The sequence below is a fragment of the Tiliqua scincoides genome, chromosome 8 (genome assembly GCF_035046505.1).
Source record: "Tiliqua scincoides isolate rTilSci1 chromosome 8, rTilSci1.hap2, whole genome shotgun sequence".
In the NCBI taxonomy this organism is placed as follows: Eukaryota; Metazoa; Chordata; class Lepidosauria; order Squamata; family Scincidae; genus Tiliqua; species Tiliqua scincoides.
Genome location: NC_089828.1, coordinates 49,377,971 through 49,394,462, shown reverse-complemented (window position 1 = coordinate 49,394,462; position 16,492 = coordinate 49,377,971). Strand labels below are relative to the sequence as shown.

The 16,492-nt window shown below is 42.9% G+C and overlaps 1 protein-coding gene across 2 annotated transcripts in view; it reads right to left on the bottom strand.

Annotated features, from left to right (window-relative positions):
* The window catches only part of CLTC (clathrin heavy chain), a 70,672-nt gene that overhangs the window by 20,139 nt on the left and 34,041 nt on the right, over nucleotides 1-16,492 (bottom strand). For both annotated transcript variants that reach the window (XM_066634897.1, XM_066634898.1), the window contains exons 6-19: nucleotides 16,090-16,263; nucleotides 12,328-12,525; nucleotides 11,193-11,393; nucleotides 10,445-10,597; nucleotides 9,182-9,304; nucleotides 8,482-8,619; nucleotides 7,628-7,792; nucleotides 7,300-7,480; nucleotides 6,426-6,589; nucleotides 3,721-3,846; nucleotides 2,129-2,271; nucleotides 1,232-1,466; nucleotides 257-379; nucleotides 12-157 (exon numbers count right to left, since the gene is read on the bottom strand). In XM_066634897.1, coding sequence (XP_066490994.1) covers nucleotides 12-157; nucleotides 257-379; nucleotides 1,232-1,466; nucleotides 2,129-2,271; nucleotides 3,721-3,846; nucleotides 6,426-6,589; nucleotides 7,300-7,480; nucleotides 7,628-7,792; nucleotides 8,482-8,619; nucleotides 9,182-9,304; nucleotides 10,445-10,597; nucleotides 11,193-11,393; nucleotides 12,328-12,525; nucleotides 16,090-16,263 — 2,270 coding nt within the window. The remainder of the gene's footprint in view (nucleotides 1-11; nucleotides 158-256; nucleotides 380-1,231; nucleotides 1,467-2,128; nucleotides 2,272-3,720; nucleotides 3,847-6,425; nucleotides 6,590-7,299; nucleotides 7,481-7,627; nucleotides 7,793-8,481; nucleotides 8,620-9,181; nucleotides 9,305-10,444; nucleotides 10,598-11,192; nucleotides 11,394-12,327; nucleotides 12,526-16,089; nucleotides 16,264-16,492) is intronic.

Below are 16,492 nucleotides of genomic sequence, written 5' to 3'. Positions count from 1 at the left end.
AAAGTACCAACCTGTGTTCACTGAACACCGAGTTATCAAGCACAATTTTCTCCAGCAGTTCAATTAGTTCATTGGGAAGATCAGCCGTCATGAAAGCCTTGACGGTAACAGACACTTCTTCAGGGTCTTGAGTCTCAGACAGCGCAGTCTGCACAACCTGCCAACACAAGACAATGGGTAGTTAGTTGTAGTTGGCAGCCTGTATGCCTCTTGCCTTTAAACACACCCAGTGCGCAAGAGAATTGTCAACAGGTACCTGGTCAATCAACGGCCTTCTGTAAGGGTTACTTTCCAGCAGCACACTGGCCCATAGCTCAGGATCCTTGCGACGCACCAAGTAGCGAGAGAGGCTCTTGAAGAGGGAATTCTCATTGCATACCTGAAGTGGCAAAGAACAGAGATTCCAGTGGAGGATTTATACTGCTGTAGAGAACACTTTATAATTAAAATCTGCATTCTGGAAGCACCTGGAACCAAGGTAACAAATCTTCAAGACCAGCTACCAACTAGAATACTACAACCATGACTTTGGGCAAGTCAGTTCCTTGCTTTTAGTTGCCAGACTGTACAAAGGAGAAGGCTGACTCACCCTCGACAAGAAGGGTAGTCAAGCTGTACACTGCAGAACACATGTTTAAAGTGCTTTACAGGGGCAGTGCATTTCCACTGTGCATGGTGAAACTGTTTCTGCAGAGTACAGAACTCAGGCCTTCAGTTTAAACATTCCAGTGCCAAGGTATCAGAAAGTCAGGTTGGACATTATGTCCTTAACTATAATACGCTGCATTTCTAACTAAGTACAGATTATCTGCTCCTTGTCCAGAGGCTCACAGTTTACACAATCAGAAGCTGCATAGTACGATTTTCACCACACTGGGGGCCTGCTTTAATTTACATGGATGTTTCTCCAAAGGTAGGAGAAGTCCAGCCCATTCCTTTGAATGGACTTAAGATTCCTTGGAGGCTCAGGATAAAGTGACTGCTTCCTTGTGGGGCTACTAGGTTGCAACTCAAACGATAAGCTATTGATCAACTTTAAAGCAGGACAGGCAAGGCTGCTCCTCCCCAGTCTTGCATCCACTATCCTTCCTCTGCACCTGCAGTAGCAAGCAGGACTTGGAAGTTTGTTCTGAATAGCTTTTGAGCTCTAAAGCATCACATGGTAGCCCCTCCCCCATGCAATTAAGCTTCAGACCCTCTCATCTCAGTCACAGCCTACAGATATACGCACATGAATAAGCTCCAGGTCACACTGCCCACGCTCATAAGCCACACAGGCCAGATGTGGATCTCTCTTTTCACAGTACTTCCCCACCACACGGCTATCATAGTAGGGGTTCTCACGCAGGAACCGCTCAGGGTTATTGTTACTGTCAATGTAGATTTTAGCCAGCGCATTGTGTGTAGCCGGCTCCTCACAACCCTCATGAATTCTGGCTTCCAGCCACGGCAGGAGAAGCTTTAACCTAAACAAAAGAGAATGGATTTGTTGGATAGGTCCCATTAGCCACACCTTCCTTCCACTGCCTTCCAGTAGAGCAGTGGAAGGAAGACAGTAGAGCTTGACTACTGCACAAGTGTCAACGTATAAACCACGGAAAGCCCCCAAACCTGCTTGGTCCTAATCTGCTTCCATTTCCCCAACCATAAACAGACAGCTGCCGAGAACTTTTACACTAATGCATATTGTTTCTGTTCAGGAAAGATGAGGACAAGGATACAGTACCTGAACTTCTGATGTAAAGGTGTCCTCAACCTTTACAAACAGACCAAAACTTTAGGGGTTAAAAACCACAAGTTCAGAAGTCCATGGAAGCTGGGAGAGGCTACCTTGTATGTTTGTGTCCAAGACAAGCCACTATTCTCAATCTCAGTTTCCCCTCCCATTACCCTCTTGCTACAAAATGCCAATACTGGCTTTATAGAGAAGCTGGCATTTGTACATGCATGGATAAGTTACAGAAATGTACAGGTGTTACAATCTGCTACGTTTGTCCCAATGAAGCTATTTTGAGAGCCTAACAATACATTTAGTGCATAGGCAGAAAGGTTTCAACATTCTTGGCATTAGCTTTGACAAACTACATATTTGGGAGCCATTAAAATTCTTGCTGGCCACATGAAATACCTGTTCCTTTTCTCTACTTCGGCAACAAGTTCATCAGTGGAGAACTGCCCTCTCACAACCAGCATTAGGTTCTTTATGACATCTTCAGAGCAATCAACATCCAGTAAGCCTCCAATGACCACAGGTAGACGGCTTGGGTTCACCTGTAGGAAGATGGTGTTAAAGCCATTACAAGGTTGAACTTCCCATTCCATAATCTAGTACTGACCAGATCCAAGGCAAGCATCATCATTTCCCCATATAGCTAAAGTTGGCCAGGTGTTGCAACTCAGGCAGCAATACTCAAGCTGCTGATGCTGTTGTCAGGGCAAGTACTCTGCATATGGGTCATTCAGGTGATTTGAGATGGGTGAAATTCTCAAATATAAAGAGCTTTAAACTTAAAGCTCTTTATATTTGAGAACATTCATGGAATATCCCCTTACATATCTGAAAGAGGATAAGAGCGAGACCATACTTGAGTAGCTGCAGGTCAGTTCTTCAGTGCAGTTTGTCATGTAACCCTTCTGTACTGTGCCCTCCTGTCCTGCAGGGGGCAGTCCTGCAACTTCCAACAGGTTCCAGTCTTTCCCACAAGGATTTCTCCTTTTGCTTACCAACCATCCATCATACTATTAAGCTAATTTATACATGGCTTATTAAAACCTGCTAATATTTAGTACTTATGACAATGACATCAGTGCACTATGTTTTCCCATCACCAACTTCACATGTCAGAAGGTATTCCCTTTCTCTTTGCTGCACTGATCCTATCAGCACAAGAAGCTACCAGCAGGGTCCTCACCACCTGCAGACTTTGAATGTCCTGCAGCAGAGTCACTCATGACAAAAATGCATCAATATTAGTGGTTCAAAATCAGTAACTCCTTAATTTTTCAAGATTATAAATTTGAGACCCATCAGCAGTAAGCCAAAACAAGTCATTCAAGTCAGCCTGGGGCATAATTTAAGCCAGGGGTCTCCAAAGGTTACAGCCAGAGAGCCTCAAATATCTGGCACAGTGTCAAGGGTCAGGGAAAAATTTTAAATATAAAATTTAAATACATTAGAGATTAAACTTAGAGGAATGATTAGGTTCAAATTTCCAGGATTTCTCCAAGCACCAACAGAAATAAAGCACACACTTAAATGGACTCCCATTCCCCACTCCCAAGCAGCTTATTTAAGTATATAGGAGTAAATATCTCAGAACCAACACATCATAGGAAACACCTGGAGCATGTTCTGAGGCCCAGAGAGCTCTTCCTGACCCCCAGAAGGTCTTCAGAGGACACAGAAAACTGCTTACAATTTTTCAGGAAAACCAGCAAGTGGTTTTTTAGGTCCTCGGAATACTCTCCGGACATGACCGGAGCGCAGTACCAGTTGTGTTCAGTCAAGCGGGCCAGAGGCTTACAGAGTACCAGAGGCTGGTTATGGGCAGGATAGAGGCTCACCGCGGGCCGAATCTGGCCCCCAGGCTGGGGTTTGGAGACCCCCGATTTAAGCCATCACAGCTACTTCCTGCATCAGTGTTTGAAAAGAAGCAGTCACTGTCAAGGTAGTATATGGGGGGAATGAAGATCTTTCAGAGATAATCACCTGCCTCTTACCTTTTGCACGTAAATCTCAATGTATTTTTGAAGGTTGTTTCTGTACAAGTACAGCACCAGATCATGCACAAAATCAAAGCGGTCACACACGATGATCAGTGGAAGCTGGTCAGTCAGTTTGGCTTCCTGAAGAAGAAAAGCAGTGCACTTTTGAACTTATATTCAAAATTGCAGACTAGCAGCACAGTGAAGAGCAAGTTGAAAAACTGAAACACTTCTATTCTGGGGACAGGTATCTATTCAAATACCTAGAAAGCACATTAGAGGCTGCGTTGTTGAAGTTTCAAGATCTCATCCCATTCCAAGTTTCCAAAGTAAAAAGAACTATCAGAATTCCAGCCACTGCTTCTTGACACGCTCACATTTACAAGAGACACAGGACAAGGATTACAAGCCTAAACTAGGCCAGTTTTGTCAGCTGCAACAGTTATTCGTGTGCAGGATCAACTCTGGGATTGCAATGGCTGAGAAAGTAGAGATCACCATGAAGACTAAAGGCTGGCATGTTTGAACTCAACCCTACTCCTGCCAAGTCAAGCATGTGCTCACCTGTGGTCAAACACTAACTAAGTGACCAAGCAGCCAGGTTTTTGCTAAGCTGGAGAGTGTTCTTCCTGGCTTCTGTTCTCTTTGAATCAACATGGGCAAGCTGGCTAAACTTGCCAACTTACATGCAACACTGAATTATCCCAAACTTGAGATCCCCATCCAATTTATCAAATAGATGCTGAAAATGTTCAGTGGGTGGGTCTGGTCCTGCCCCCAATCACCTCTAGTTTTAAAGTACTGTCCAGGCAATTCACAAGTGCAGTACATGTTCACTCTCCAATCAAGTAAGTGCTCTCCTTCCTTCTTCTTCTCCTTCCCTCAACTGTCTTATCAAGCTAAACCCATTGTAGGTACCTTAGCAGCTCCTTCCCAGCTGAAGTTGCCCACAGACTCTGGACCAAGACAGAAAGAAAGACAACTATGAAATCATCCCAATTTTAAGATGGAATCTTACAACAAAGCCTCAACTTTGGTTTAACACCCTAGAAATGTCAATAGGAGTAATTCCTTTCCATGTTTGGTTCAGTTGCCTTTAAAGAATGAATGTCAGAACTACAAAAATGGGGGTTGTGTTTTAAAAAGGAAAAGTTAAGCCATTCACATGAATAGGTTTTCAAGAATGCAAATCCCAGGATATAATCCTATACACGGAGACACTGAAGGAGTTCACAGATGGGGAGGCCTAAACTGGGAGGTTTACCTGGTACATGTCCTGAACATTCCAGAGACACAAGGCACAGCACAAGAAACAATGTTAGTTACAATTAACAAGCTAGTATTACCGTACACAACTCACTAGTTCTCTCTGCCCTTTATCCCACCTTTAGGCTAGTGCAGATCCATCCTAAGATTTTTTAAAAGAGCAAAACTATGCATAGACGAGATGCTGGAACATGCAATACAAGATACAGAGTGCTACCTAGAGATTCAGCAATGCTAGGAAGATTATACACAACCACAAATTCATAGGGGGGCTCCTCAAGAACATGTCAAATTCAAGACTATTCACAATTTTCTTAAAGTTGTTAACAAGACTTGCAGGTTTCATGTCACAAAAGTTATGAATTTCTTCTATTTATAATTTACAATATAACATGTCTTGGTTAGGTGAACTCTGCATCATTCAGTACTCTTGAAGCCCTTTAACTGATACAAAAACTAGTGGTCTGAAAAGATACTTATTACCTAGTATATGGATAATACACTAAGGTGCAAAGTGCTCCACAAATATCAACATAGTCTTTACCATGCAGGGTAAACACTATTATGTCCATATAGCAGCTGGGAAGCCGAAGCCAAGAGAAGCAGCTTGAACACCTAGTGTATCCAGGGCAGAGGCAAGATCCAAACCAGAAAAATTCCAGTCTGCAGCTCAAACTCTTAGCCACTACACATTACACCAAATATGAGTACAGCAATGCCCAAAAGCTTACTTAAATATTTCATTGAAGACTCATGTTCAACTCTGGAAAAGATCTCATATGGACATGGGACAAGGGCAGTAATCCCAGAGTATGCACCAGGGCACATTAGCAGTCCTCTTGCAGCACAACAGTGCACCATGAGAAATGAGTGTACAGAGAACCCCACTCACAGAACACTGCCCACTGTATCTTTGAACAATTTCACTTGCTCTGTCCTTGCCACCTTCCAATCACTCTCCACTAGGGCAATACACACAACACCGAGACAATCAAAACAAAAACAACTGCAAACAGAAACTGAGATATATCTGTTTAATATAATTACATGCGATTTGCACTTGAATCCATATAACAATTAATGCTAAAACACAGGAAGTGGGATCCAGAGGTTGAATAGTTCTTACTCCTATGTACTGGTCAGTAAATCCTTTCTGCAAGCTGTGTGGCTTTCAATTTTAAGTATGGAGTGCAACAGCTTCATTAAGTTTGGGCAATACTACCTTACAGCTAGTTCTGCTGTGGTTCATTTGGTATTTTTTATCATTTCAGCATACCCCAGATTTTTTGTAAACAGTCGTATGCCCATTCCAGGAGAAAAACAATTTCTTTACTCCACAATAGCACTGATGGACCTGAACTATGCTTCCAAGAGACCTCTGTCATCAACAGATTAGGCAACTATGAGCACATCAGTAATAAGTAGCCCCCACATGAGAAATAATTCTATCATACCTTGAGAAAGTTCTTCACACGCTCTGGGTCATAGCAGTTGCTTTCTCTGCAGATTCTCTCCACTTCTTTAATTTGGCCTGTCTTACAAGCAGCTTGGATGTATTTAAAGTGTACATCTGGGTCCTGGCTAAAGTTGACAATAGAGCCAAGGAAATAGAAGAGACCTGAAAGGGGCAGATGGGAAAAATTAGATGATCAGCAGTACTTGAAAATCAAGTTAAGTGTTATAAGCAGCAAGCAGCTGCTGCTACTTCAAGGTCCTTCACTTTTAAGCTGGAAGGATCACAACAGTAAGACCTAGCCAAGATAGGATTTTAATGAAAAAGCAGAGCACTCTAGTGCCTTACACATTTCTCAGAAGCTCGAAGCCTTCATGCAGAGAACACATTACTGTTCTTCACACACTGCCAACACCTCTCCTTTAAAATAGGCTTCTTAGTACCTGCATGGCAGTATTGGCTGAAAAAAACATAGCTCTCACTACACCCTCCTTAAGTAAAGAACCTCCCTAAGAAATAAGGTTACCACTTCCATGATCAACCCTGCCGGGTCTCTAACAGCATCGGTCAAGAAAGCCAAGTACGTGTGGTAGGCCCAAGGGCCAATGTGAAGTTGTCTTATGACAAGCCAGACCACTGGTCCAGTTAGTCTACTCCAACTGGCAGTAGCACTCTAAGGTCTCTACCACCCGAGTTCATTTTAACATCATATACTGGGGACTGAACCAGGGACCTTCTGCATTCAAGGTGTGCTCCACTAGTGAGCTGAGGTTCTGTATGCCAAGAAAAGCTTACAGACCAGCCAAGCAACTGTAATGAGAGGATTAAGGATGCTTCCGGCACACGTGCAGGGCCTGCACATCTAGCCTCCTTACCTTCAAAACTCTTGAAAGATTCAAAGAGTTCAATGAGGGACTGCGTCGAAAGCTGCTCATGGTACTTGGAAGCAACTTGAACGCATATCTGCAAATTCTGGCGGATGTTAGCAGAAAGCATTGCACGCAGGCATTCCAAGGAGTCTTCAACAGACAGGGAGCCAAAGTAGTTCACCAGCCACTGAAAAGTTAAAACAAACCATGCCTTGGTTTTAATCTTCCTGTACCAATCAAGTATTCAAAGCAATACTCTGGAATTAAAGGAACCAACCACACTCAAAATGCAAATGCAAACACAGCCAAAGCTTGCTACAGTTTGAAACTATACCTCAGGATTGAGAAGGTGAGTGTGAACAACTGCGCGCTTGATATCATACAAGTCGGTGAAGTGTTCAAGCGCTCTCTGAAGCAGACCTGCTTTCTCACACAGCTGGGCAATGTGAGCTCGATCATAGTGAGTAAACATTTGGTTTCCTAAAATGGCATCTGCAACCTGGAAAGATATTTGACAATCAAATTGGAGCTCATTTTAGACTCTGTTGTATCACTGGTAAGAATCACTTGACTACAGACAAAAAGCCAGTAACTTGATACAGAAAGGCTCCCACAAACACAGGTCAGATCAAGTTCTGTTCCAAGGGCCTCAGAGATCAATACTGGTAAGTATGAGGAATGGAGGCTTTTCAGGGAGGACAACTACTTCAGTGCAATTTGTTACTTAGGAAGGTAAGCCAGACCTGCTTACCTCACATAGGTTTAAGAAAATAACAAGAGCTTCTCCAGCTACTGGATACCATATTGCAAATTGGCTTGCCAGATTTTATTGTAAAAATTGAAAGCCCGTGACATAGATTTAAAAAAAAAAAGTCAGACTGAAGCACTTAGGAAAGGCTGCAGAAATCTGATTTCCATATGAAAATTAAAACTGCACCGTCCAAACGAGTTACACATGTAGATTTTGTTTGTTTAGAAGTCCACTAAGCACTACTCAAATAAGCAGTTCAACCCCCATTTGCTGTCTCACTGGGCCACGCAATACTTTCTGGCAGCATCTCTGAATCCCTTTACAACCCCTCCTCCAAGGGATTTTGAAAGTGTAATAAAGGAACAAAGGTGACAGCCTCAGAGCTTGAGTTCCAACTGTTCCTGGTGCCAGGTTTTCCTAGCATGTATAAGACCTACCTGAGGTGCATGCATTAGGTTCATTTCAAGCAAACGAGTTTGCAAGGGTCCCTCAGAAGGGCGATTGTTTTTCAGGGCATCCAACAGAAAGGCTGTACACTGCTGAATCAGGTTGTACTCCATGAACACATCCACAATCTGAAAACAGAAACAACTCACTTTATATACCACCTATTCTTTATCTCAGCACAAATCAAGTCAATCACTGCAGTCTGTTCCAAGTATACTTCCTCATTGAGCAGAATGTGAACTTTGGAAGAATACCCAAGCTACCCAGTCCTGAAACTCTCAAGCAGATTTTCTCCCCCATACTTCATCTCCACAAGGGGGAATAAATTCCAGAAACACACCATCAGTACGCTCCCACCCAAGTCTTATGCCGAGCAGACTAGTGTCGAGCACTATCTCAGTTAGCCCAATCAATTGCTTTTAAACACATTCCTTGATCAGAAAGATGGGGCAATTCCAGTCCATCCGGTTCTATTACAACCCTTCTCAGACTAGGTAAAGCAATATTGTGGTGGAAAGCCTGTTTACTACTTGAAGCAAACACACCATCAAGAGGAGCTATCAGGTAGAGATAGCAGTTCAGCAACAAGTTGCACAGGCTGATAGGCAATGCAAATAGTTCTGCCTATAGGATAAACAATGCATATTTTAGAGCCACTGATGATAGAGAGGGTCCACTTTCTTCACTTACTTGTGTGATATCAGCAAGAGGTTCTTCGTCTTGAACTAGCATTTGGGCAAACTGCTGTCCTTGGTCAGGGCTGATTCGCATTACGTTCCTCAGAAGAAAGATCCAGTCAGGAGTGTAGCCAACCTAGGAACCGCAAATAATAGGAAGATTACATGAACCAGATGGTTCAGAGAGGCCTGCAGAATTCCAATCACTTAACACCTCTCATGTTAAGTGATGCAGTTCTATGCTGCACATTTGAAAGCACAGAAGATTTTACCCCAGTGAATCTTGGTGCACGAAAGCAGCTTAGGACCTAACTGTGGTGCTCTCGATGTACTCAGTGCCAACAGCTCGAATTAAGCACTTATGAACAAGACTCCCCTCCCTGGCCTACCAGGCTGGCTGAATTTCATATGTCACTACTACAGCCCAGTCATTCTGCTGGTATCACTGGCTCACTTTCTCCCTTGGAATAAACTTTGGCTTAAAACAAGTAGCATCTGTTCTTTGGTCTGCACTGCATATCAGAACCCACCACCTGTCTCCTACTTTAAACTGAACTCTCAAACTTACTTTCCCAATTACTTATAGTGTCAGGCAAGACTGAAGTAGTGTTGAAGAGTTACAACATAACCCTATTTGCAGCCCTTAATAGAATGGCTGCTGGGGTGGCTATGGAAGCGTCCTGCTTATTAATAAGCCTGTTCTCCTGAACAGATAGCCAGATTACAGAAAAAGCAAGTTACTAAATGGAACAGCAATATCTTCTGCAACAGTCTTGCTATACTGTTTTGTTCCAAATATCAGTTTTACAATATTATTAAAGGTTAAAATTTATTAAACTATTCAAAAAGATCGGTGCAGAGAAATACAGCTGCCTGGGCTATGTTTTCAGTCAACAGAAGCTGCATATTCTAGCTAGCACTTTCGCCAGTAGGAGCAATACATTCTGGCTAGCACAGGCCCAATCACTTGCTATCAGGAAATGTTTCAGGAGAGAGCAGGCAAAGCCATCCACACTAGATGCCTTCAGCAAGAAGCCGGTAGCACCCCATTTTCCACCACCGCCATGTAGGACAAGAAACAGCAGTGGTCCTCAATTACATAGCTGGCTCTGACCCAATGCACTGGTGAGGACAGTATTGTGAACTCATCTACAGTAGGACAACGATATACTATAGCTCAGAGCAACGCCATCATCTATTGAACCAACAGTATTGCACGTTTAGACTTTCAAAAAATGTTCCTGAACTACTTGGAAATAAAGTTAGTCCCAGTCACCTTCTTTGCATACAGTACAATCTTCTGTACTTGACCCGTTTCAGCAAAACACTGGATGACTTTGTTGGGAACATTAGCCCTTAGGTAGACACTCAGAGCCAGGGTTGGATCCACAGACTTCACCAGATCTCCCAATTCTTCAGAGCATTCCAGCTGTATTTAAAAGAGTCAAGAGATCACACAATGTTTTAAAAGCAATTTTAAAAGGCCGAAACATGACAAACTTCTAAATTCAGGGACAGTAAGGTTTGATTAGAGGACCTTATGCTCCCTTTCACACCTCTACAACTCAGATTTAAGACACACAGTGTAGCCTCACATGGCATTCAAGCTTTCTAGCTTGAGTTCTTACATGGCAAAAAAACTGAAGAATGTTCAAGGGGCATGAGGCAGTGGTCTGTGACAACTCATGAACCAAGAGAATGGCCCAGAACATTCTGCCCCTTGAGCAGCAGGCAGTCTGTCCAGGAAACTCACCTGCCATTACTGATCTTGTTAGAGAAATCCAAAGAACTTCAGGGTTTCTTGAACAGTTTGCTTTAAGACGTATATAGGCCCGATAATAAGATGGATAGAACCTTTGTCCACATATGGGCGACACTTCAGGCACGCACATTCAACAGCTTCTTGGGATTATCAGGTTTTGTTTTACAGACTCTTCTGCTATTTCACAGCACTATTGTGCTGTGTGTGCTCGTGTGTGTATTACACACATGTATTAGAAGGCAGCTACTATCCTTTACATTACCTTGTCTTCCTTTAACCATTTCTCCAGCAACTGCTTGCGTCCTTGCTGGAGCACCGGCCTGCAGAGTTCCAAGGACTCATACTTGTTCAGTTGACCTTGGTCTAGCAGGATTCCAAAATATTGGAGTAGGGGAGAAGTTTGACCTGGTTGTGCTGGGACACTCTGGAACCGGCGGATGGTATCTGGGGTACGCAAAATTCCCTTTAACAAAACAAAATGCATCCATCATCCTTTGTAACACCAATGGAATAGCCAAGCAAGAGGTGCTAGTTCACTGGACAGATCATCTATTACTACTGAACTCTAGGTTCAGCACTAATCATCCCTCTGTCCCAGCAGGGGTATAGTTTCACTATTCATTTTTATCCAATTTAAGATTACGAATATTCCATCTGCAAGTAGACATGGCTGCTCCAGGGAGTCATCCAAGATTCCCTTCACAAAAACTTTTCCTACCTTTAACTTTTATAATCTAAGAGGGAGCTTGCATTTTAAGCAATGGTGAGCTACTGCAGACCAGAAAGGGCTAGTTCCACTTTTCAGAAACAATACTGACCCACCTGGGCACTCAAGTTTTGTATAACCAAAGCTAGGATTACCAGCTCCCTTTATAGACTTTTCCTTCTGTGATGCATGTACCATCCTTGCAGCATCTCCCAATTGAATTGAGAGCTCATCCACAACCAAAACCAGTTTAGAAGCTGGTCTAAGTTTCCTGGTAGCCCTCAAAGAACTATGATTGCAGACAGAGACCAAACCTTTATTGGTATATGACTAAGCCCCTTTGCAGAACTGCCAGTTGTCTTATGGAGAGCCACAGCAAGTGACTAGTAGGCTTTTGTTACAGAGACTTGCCCAGTATTTTTCACACATACATCACTAACTGTTCGGTAGAGGTGATTTACAAGGATACAATGCTCTAAAAGACATGCATTCATTCCTACCACCTATGCAATTAGAAGGGTTGCATAACATAGCTCAGGGGTAACATTACCTCAGACTCAAAAAATGAGGGAAAATTTAACCAAAGAAACAAGTGTGTTGCAAGCAATGACACCAGCATCATTCCCTAAATAGCCCATTTCCACTGTACAGGTGCAAAGTTGGTGCCAGGTGAACAGGTGCCACTTTATACCTTTGGAGCATTTGCTGCCACTTTTGCTGCTTCTGAATAGCTTCCTTGAGCAAAAAGCGCATTGAATTTTCTGGCAAAGAGCTCTTCAGCACCAGCTAGGTTGTTACGGACAGCCATTCTCAGTGCCAGGTCAGGGTTCTGCAGCACATTTGTAATGTAAGGAATGATGTTCTCTTCTTCTACACATACTGACAAGACCTGCATCGAGAGAGAAAGAACGTGGTTTTCCCCATTCAGCAAAACAAGTAATGTTTTGAAACTGACAGCACTACATTAGAGTTTCCCTGCTCAGGAAAGCAAACTTTGAAAGTTAGGCACAACGGAGATGGTGTATTGGTAGATTTGTGCCAGGGATTCAGACCAGAGGCAGAAAATATGCCCTTGCATCAATTCACCTCCACACCTACAGTCTAAAGTGATCTAGTCCAGAGTTCTGTGTAATATGTACAATGGCTCTAAACTGGTGAAGGGTTTTCTTCTCCTGTGTGACCACCCTTCATACCACTGGCTTTTGAACTTTAAGCCCCAGAGAAAAGCGACAATCGTCAGTCCAACAGCAATGATTCATCCACATCTCTTATGCTCAGAGGCACACAGTGACCCAAATTCAAGCACTGGGTTTATATAACCACTTACTCAGTTTACCAAGGGGTATTTGCATCCCAGATGGAGGTCCCATGCTTTCAGGGCAAGTTTGCATGCTGTACCAAGTCTCAAAGAGATGCCTTTCAGAAGCACACAACGCACACCATGACTGAAGACAGAATTCACTAGGCTTAAGGGATTGCACACAACTTTCCTCAAGGGAATCATGTGCAGACACCCACCCCTCTCAATGAAGACTGCTACATGGTGTGGCAACTGTTTTTAAAGAGACTTTTAAGAATAGAAAAATCCAAGGACCCCAAGTCCACCAACAGCCACTTAAGAGAGCAAAATGGAATCTCTATACTAAGATAGTAGCTCTTTGAATGCCAGATGAGATTTCATGTTATGCACAACTTCCTACATGCATGGCGTCACTGTGAAAGGACGTCACTGTGAAAGGTATTTGACTAGATGAGAACTGAAGAATCCCCTTACTGGTTAACACCAATGTGCAGGATTTGAAAACTGGAAGCATTCTAGCTTTTGATATTTGCGTAATACTTTGCTCACTCAAAGTGCTTCATGGGTAGTACTACCATACAATCCTTATTGTCACCCTCACAAGGAAAGTATTTTTCTATTGCAGAAGGAGAATAAAGGATGAAAAAGAAAGGACCACCTAGTGAGTTCAAGGCAGAAGATTCAAGCCAGAAAAGTCTCAGTTTGCAGCTCAGTTAACTTGGCCACTAAGTTACAGCACTTCTGCTCTTTAGCAAAGGTTGTTCCAGCTCTCATAAGTGCAGAGATAGGTTTGGGATTAGAGCACCACAATCTGGTACACTTTCTTCTATAGTTTGCTCTCTTAAGATCAGGGGAATACAGCATGTTCCGTGTCCTTATTTACTGAAGGATGGCTGGGGTATAGGGTGAAGCCTTTTTATGGCAACGCTACCCATTTTCTAGGGAGATCTATTCCGATCCAGTCATCATGCAACACAATTATTCCCCCTAGAAAGTAGTTAGAGGCACAATTTGAATGGTCCCATAAAAGGAAGATCAGAAACCCCCAACTGGAATTTTCTACTCTGAACAGGACTTGTGGCATGCCACAACAGCCTTTTTGGCATGCATGCCAAACTAACTGTGTGGTTCTTTGGATCCAGGCCTAAGTTTCATATATTACACTGGATTTTTGTAAGGAGCACTAAGAAGCTGAAAATTAAAGCCTACAAACTCCCATCTCCATAGCACTGCAGATCAGAAGCTTATTCAGAGAAAGTCATGAAGCTGCTGCTCTCCCCAGACCCAGCATCCAGCTGCCAGCAGAGGCTTTTTGTAGCCACAGCAGCTTAGCAGCAGATTAACACAATCCAAGGGGAGGGATGCTAGCTATCTGAGAAAGGTTCATTTTAATCTTTGAGAATTGCAGCAGCAATGCTGACACAAGCTCAAAAGGAGAGTTTGCTTTTAGATGGATATCCAAGATGCATTAACTATTACCCCTTCACATTCTTGCAACATCCTGAATAACTACAATAGGGTAGATAAAGTGTTAATGATTGCATGTAGTTTGTATGACCAATTACATGAGCAATGATTTACTTAAACCATTATTTCTCCCCTCTGGCCAGGATGGGACACCAAAAATGACAAGTTCCTATGACTTACAAGGGCAATCCCCCCACCAACAGCACAAAGTGTATTGCAAATATAATGCAGATACAGTACTCTGGCACTTTGGGGGAAGGAGAGAGAACCACCTAGACTGAGAGGCCTGAATTGTACAAATAGTAACATTTTTGCTTTGGTTTCACTCTAGCTCAGCCATTTTCAATCACTGTGCTGTGGCACACTGGTATGCCGCGCGTGGTTCACAGGTGTGCCACAGGAATTTGGGGGAGAGTAATTTATTAATAGGACCAATGGGAGATGTGAGCCCCCACTGCCAGTATGGTGTGCCTTGTCAATTGTCAAAAACCTGGTGGTGTGCCTTGACCATTTTAGTGCCTTGTCAGTGTGCCATGAGATGAAAAAGGTTAAAAATCACTGCTCTAGCTACTAACACCGCTAGTTAAGAATTTAAGTCCTATGTTAAACTGGCCAGATATAGAAGAGGGTGGGTTGGCACTTGTATTAGAATTAAGGCTGACAAACAACTTACAGGTCATTTGCCTGGCTAATGCTTTATTTAAATGGGCGTGCTGCCAAACCTCTGAACATGTTGGAGGAAATGCAAGATCACTCAACAGAAGTTACCACTTGTTAGGAGGCTGGTCTTCCCATTCCCTATGACAATCCCATATCAGAACCAAAATGTTTTAAGATACACATGGCTAAAAGACATGTTAATGCTTTGGTGGGTTAATTCATCAGGACAATTAGAGACCCTAGTCCCAGAGGCACAGTAAAGAGAGAAATAAGTTCAGATACGGGGAGAGAAAAGGTGCACACATACTCGAGCTGACAGGACAAAGCTGAAGGCTTTGCTGCAGTTCAACCATAAGCTTTCTCATGGAGTGCCCTCATTGTTCCATGCTGGGTTTCTTTAAGAATCCCTTGCAGCTTAATAGAAATCCCCATAAAACTACATGATTGATCTGCAAGGAGCATTTAGGAATACTAGGTAGCCCATCTTGCCATCAGGTTGAGAGTAACCACAGAGAAGCAAGAGACCACCTGCATGATTCTCTGAAAGCACACGATGCAATTTCTAGCTCAGAAAGTTGTGGATTACAGACCCATATTGCTCAAAGAAAGATGGTATCCACCAATCTTGCCCATTATGGTTGAGAAAAGTAGTATATAAATATTGTAAAATAAATGTGTAGTGCCTCAGTTCTCTCAAGTGGGTCTGAAACCAGGGCAGGAATCTGGAAACAACTTGGAAGTTCTCAGCTCCTGGCTGAAACTGGCATGCCATCATCTTTAGTGAACCACTAGTCTCCCAATCAAAGTAAATACCACTTGTACAGAAAGAAGCTTCAAGCTCAGCTGCGTTAAATATTGCCAAGAGACGGTTCATCAACAGCACTCTCTGAACTCCTACCTACTAATGCTCAAAAAGTAATGCTTCAATCAGCTTTATGGAAGGCAAACAATTCTGAACATAGTATTTGAATAGAATAAATGGGACACTCCAAGAGTAAGTCAGGGTGACAGAGAAAACTCCATTACTTGTCCTTTCCTGTTGACTCCAATGATTCCAGCCGTTGCTTCATGGGGTGCAGTGACAAAGATCGTCTCTCCACTGATTCGGTTCATGTAGATACAGGTGCCCGTTTCGAGGTCATACAGATGAATATAACCGTATTTTGTGATCAAAAAGACCACATCATGTTTTTCGCTAATCTGCAGGAGAGTGGAAAGAGAGGCAATCCTTGAACTTCAACTATTGCCACCACCTGGACATACATTCTGCACTACTGCTGAAATTCTCTGCTCAGGCAACTTGACTTAATCATATAATTTATAAGGTATTCATATCATACCTTCAATAAGCATTATCCCCAGGGCAGTCTTATCATACAGGCTTTGTTTGTGTTATTTATTCTTGCATGTTTAGAGTGATACAACGGCC